The sequence below is a fragment of the Henckelia pumila genome, chromosome 2 (genome assembly GCF_033568475.1).
Source record: "Henckelia pumila isolate YLH828 chromosome 2, ASM3356847v2, whole genome shotgun sequence".
NCBI classification, from domain to species: domain Eukaryota; kingdom Viridiplantae; phylum Streptophyta; class Magnoliopsida; order Lamiales; family Gesneriaceae; genus Henckelia; species Henckelia pumila.
In genome coordinates this window covers 71,094,498-71,098,135 of record NC_133121.1, presented here as the reverse complement: position 1 = coordinate 71,098,135, position 3,638 = coordinate 71,094,498, and the positions used below count along the sequence as shown (strand labels likewise).

General features: G+C 35.4%; 1 protein-coding gene across 2 annotated transcripts; it reads right to left on the bottom strand.

Moving 5' to 3' along the window:
* Nucleotides 1-497: 497 nt before the first annotated feature.
* On the bottom strand, nucleotides 498-2,995 carry LOC140882145 (malate dehydrogenase, chloroplastic-like). Of its 2 annotated transcripts, none has more exons than XM_073287940.1 (2): nucleotides 2,759-2,995; nucleotides 498-1,921 (listed from the first exon to the last, which is right to left on the bottom strand). In XM_073287940.1, exon 2 carries the CDS (start codon nucleotides 1,908-1,910, stop codon nucleotides 720-722), a length of 1,191 nt encoding a protein of 396 aa, XP_073144041.1. In that variant the 5' UTR covers nucleotides 1,911-1,921; nucleotides 2,759-2,995; the 3' UTR covers nucleotides 498-719. The 2 variants fall into 2 exon arrangements, with proteins under 2 accessions (XP_073144041.1, XP_073144040.1); XM_073287939.1 differs by having other exon boundaries at nucleotides 498-1,918.
* Between the last annotated feature and the right edge of the window lie 643 nt (nucleotides 2,996-3,638).

Below are 3,638 nucleotides of genomic sequence, written 5' to 3'. Positions count from 1 at the left end.
CTCATACATCTTTTTCAGCTCTTTATATTAGTATTATTCAAAATCCGAATTATAATAAAATTCTAAACATTATAATTATATGAATATAATGCATATACTCGGTAAATTAATTTTTCTCATGTTTTTAGCTTGTTAAATAAATTATAGGAATTTTGCAGTTTTGATCCTATAAATTTTTCTTAGTTAAATATAACTATGTGTTGATTAATATTTTTGACATCACAAAAAATTTGTCTTGTCAGTCTTTGTATTTGGTATTTAACACAACTATGCCCATCAACATGCTTCTTCATATTTACCATAAAAACGAAACGTTTGCTCGGTTTTGAAGTTGTCTTTTATTCGATATTTTTTTTCCATACAATTTCTGTCAATTTCTTACCTTGAACATTGGGTTCTGTAGAAGATCAAGAGCAGGCACCAGTTGTACAAGACAATATGAGATGCAGAAGATCAAGTAAATTGGAGTAAGCCTAAAGCGCAGTAAAATCGTCTCGAAGGCGAATGGGGAATTCATATCACTGTTACTTATTCGAAACAAAATTTGCCCACAAATCATGCTTATGAAACTATTACTACAACACAGATGAAATCACTTCTATACACAGTGTATAAATGATTAGCCTGTGAAACTGGAACATCAATGCATGACAAAACCCGAGATGGCTGCAGTGTCTAAATTCTTGCATCAAAATTTGTTTCAAAATATAAAAGATTCTTTATGCAGTCACAGGTTTCTTAGCAAAAGCCAAACCCTTTTCAATATTGGCCTTAAGCTCTGGCTTAAGAGCTTCCAAAGCCTTCTGCTCGTACTCCGATAATCCTTCGAGATCCGATGTAATCACAGACTCAACCCCGTCTTTTCCAATCTTCACCCTGGACGCAAAAAAGGGAAGCTCCGTCAAATTAGACTCGATAAACGAACATTCGTAGACATCACTATCCCCATCAAGAGCGCGGAGTGATGACTCGACGAATCGTGCAGCCGCATATGCCATTGAAAGAGTGGCAGATCCGGCCCCAGCCTTGGCATCCACCACTTCCGTCCCAGCATTTTGAATCCTCACAGTAAGCTCTTCCACTTCTTTATCAGTGAAAGTAGTGCCGGGTTTCGTTTTCGACAAAAGGGGCAAAATGGTAATGCCAGAATGGCCACCGATAACAGGGACGTCAACATCAACAAGCTTGAGTTTTTTCTTCTCAGCGACAAACGTATTGGCTCTTACAACATCGAGAGCAGTAACACCGAAGAGCTTATTCGGGTTATACACCCCTTTCTGCTTCAAGACCTCTGCTGCTATAGGGACTGTTGAGTTCACGGGATTGCTAATAATGTGGATCAAAGCATCGGGGCAATTTTCAGCAACGGCCTCGACTAAAGACTTGACTATATTAGCATTTATAGTGAAAAGGTCATCTCTGGTCATCCCCGGCTTTCGTGGAACACCAGCGGGTATGACTACGACATTTACACCCTTCAAAGAATCGGCCAACTCAGACGAGCCTGTGAAATCATCAACTTGAGAGGGTGTGTTGCAGTGACTGAGGTCGGTAGAAACACCCTTCACATTCGCTACATCATAAAGATTCAATGTGGAAACTAGTGGCGACATCTTCACCAGAAGGGAAAGTGGCTGGCCAATACCACCACCGGCTCCAAGGATCGCTACTTTATAGGCTGCATAAGGTTGAACATAACTGTATGATCGTTGGTTATAATTTCGAGCTTTGGGAGAGCATGAGTACTTGAGTGATGTGAGACTTTCACCACCTAAGAATGAAGATTGTGATGCATAATTCAAGGTCTTGGTAGAATTGATATAGCTGCTTAAGACCTTGGATTGGGGAAGCAGACCGATTTGGGGACCAGAAGATGCGGTAGACCTAATCGAAAAAGTGGTCGCTGCCATAGCCCAACCTGCTGAGGGAAAAAGTATTTATGACACAGCTAAGTAACATATCAAACAAAATGTGCAAAGCAGAAGATCTGAGAGATAAAACCAATATATCTACGCAGAATAACAGCCGGCGACACTTAAATGTTGTTGAAAGGAAAAATAACCTATCCTTTTGAACAGTTTCTAAAACACAAGATAAGCAGGCATAATATTGGTTTCAACAATCCGTGGAATAGGAAAAATATGCTAAATCTCTTCAGAATCACATCACGAGCCAAAGTCCGTTTCAAAATATGTGCACCACCAAGTTGGTCATATCCTAATCCCGGATACTCCCCTCGACTACATATACTGGCCTACCACTGAATCAGAGTACTTGAATATATTATATATGCGTTTCAAATCCATTCGACTTATTTAAGTTGCATTTGATTTCGGCGAAGCTTAAATTCACCCTATCTTAATTTATTGTAATGGATGCAGCCCAAAATAGCAGGTGATATAACCAAAATAATCCTAAATCAAGAGTACTAAAAAGCTTTGCATAACAAAAATCCCATTTTGTTGCTGTAACTCAATTTTGAAAGAGGGCATTTTCATCCAAGATTCAAGATCATCCGGAAATGTTTGACCAATACACAACTGATCAAAAATACATTTCTACCAAATCGCAACAAATTCAGCAAGAACCAATTCATCGACATAAAAATCCCATCAAAATTCCAACATCTCAGAGCAGCTAATTAACTGGGAAACCTCGTTTCAACAAAATGAGATAGATCTGCACCTATAATGGATCAAAAAACTTCTATGCTTGAAATTCAAAATGAAACAATAACCACAGGAACAAAAGATCGAACCTTGTCGAGAGTTGAACTCTGAGAAACGGAAGAATCGCAACTCGTAAAGTGATTTGTAGCTGCTGTGTTACTATATACGTCGTGGGAATCTACTGATGTATATATAGTCGCAGTCCTTTGAACAAATTCCGCATTTTTAAATGCAATTTGTCATTTTTTTTTGCGTATTGTGGCAGCTCTTTGATTCAACAAAGCATGCGTCGAGTATAAAAGAGAATATTTGATTGTTGCTCCGATTTTGATATTCCATGTTATAATTTTAAACCGACGTTCAATTTTTGGTGTTTGTGTTATTAAATTTATTTATGTCTTAGTCATGTATTTTTTCGAGTTTTTACCATTTTAGTTATTTTTCATGGAGATGTTTCAAGTTTTGCAACACTAATTTCATCAATGTTATATAAAAAAAGATTAAATTATCAAAAAAATAATAATAAAAGAGATTAAGGCTAAAACTTGACAATATAGACAATCAAAGTTCAAAGAAACAAAAATACGTGACTAAAAATACAATTTTTTCTAATTTTAATCATAGAAATATAATAGAGCATTATATAATAAAATAAAATAAAATAAAAATCGCTTATTAGTATAATTTTTAAAATCATATCTGTAATAAAAAAAATAAAATATTACTCTAAAAAAATAAAATAAAATAAAATATTTAAATAGAAAAACTTACGAATTCTTGTTTATTTTTATACACAGGAAAGGAAATTTTTAACACGATTTTGTTTGTTGGTATAAAATGAAAGGAAATTTATTTATTTTTATTTTTTGGGGGTTGAAAAGAAGAATTTATGGTTAGATTAGATGCACCAAACATCCTGTAAAATATTGAAAATACGCATTTATCCCCTATGAAATTTTAATAGGTACC

Coding starts and splice junctions, on each gene's coding strand:
- LOC140882145 (XM_073287940.1), bottom strand. CDS start 1,910: ATGGCAGCGACCACTTTTTCGATTAGGTCTACCGCATCTTCTGGTCCC.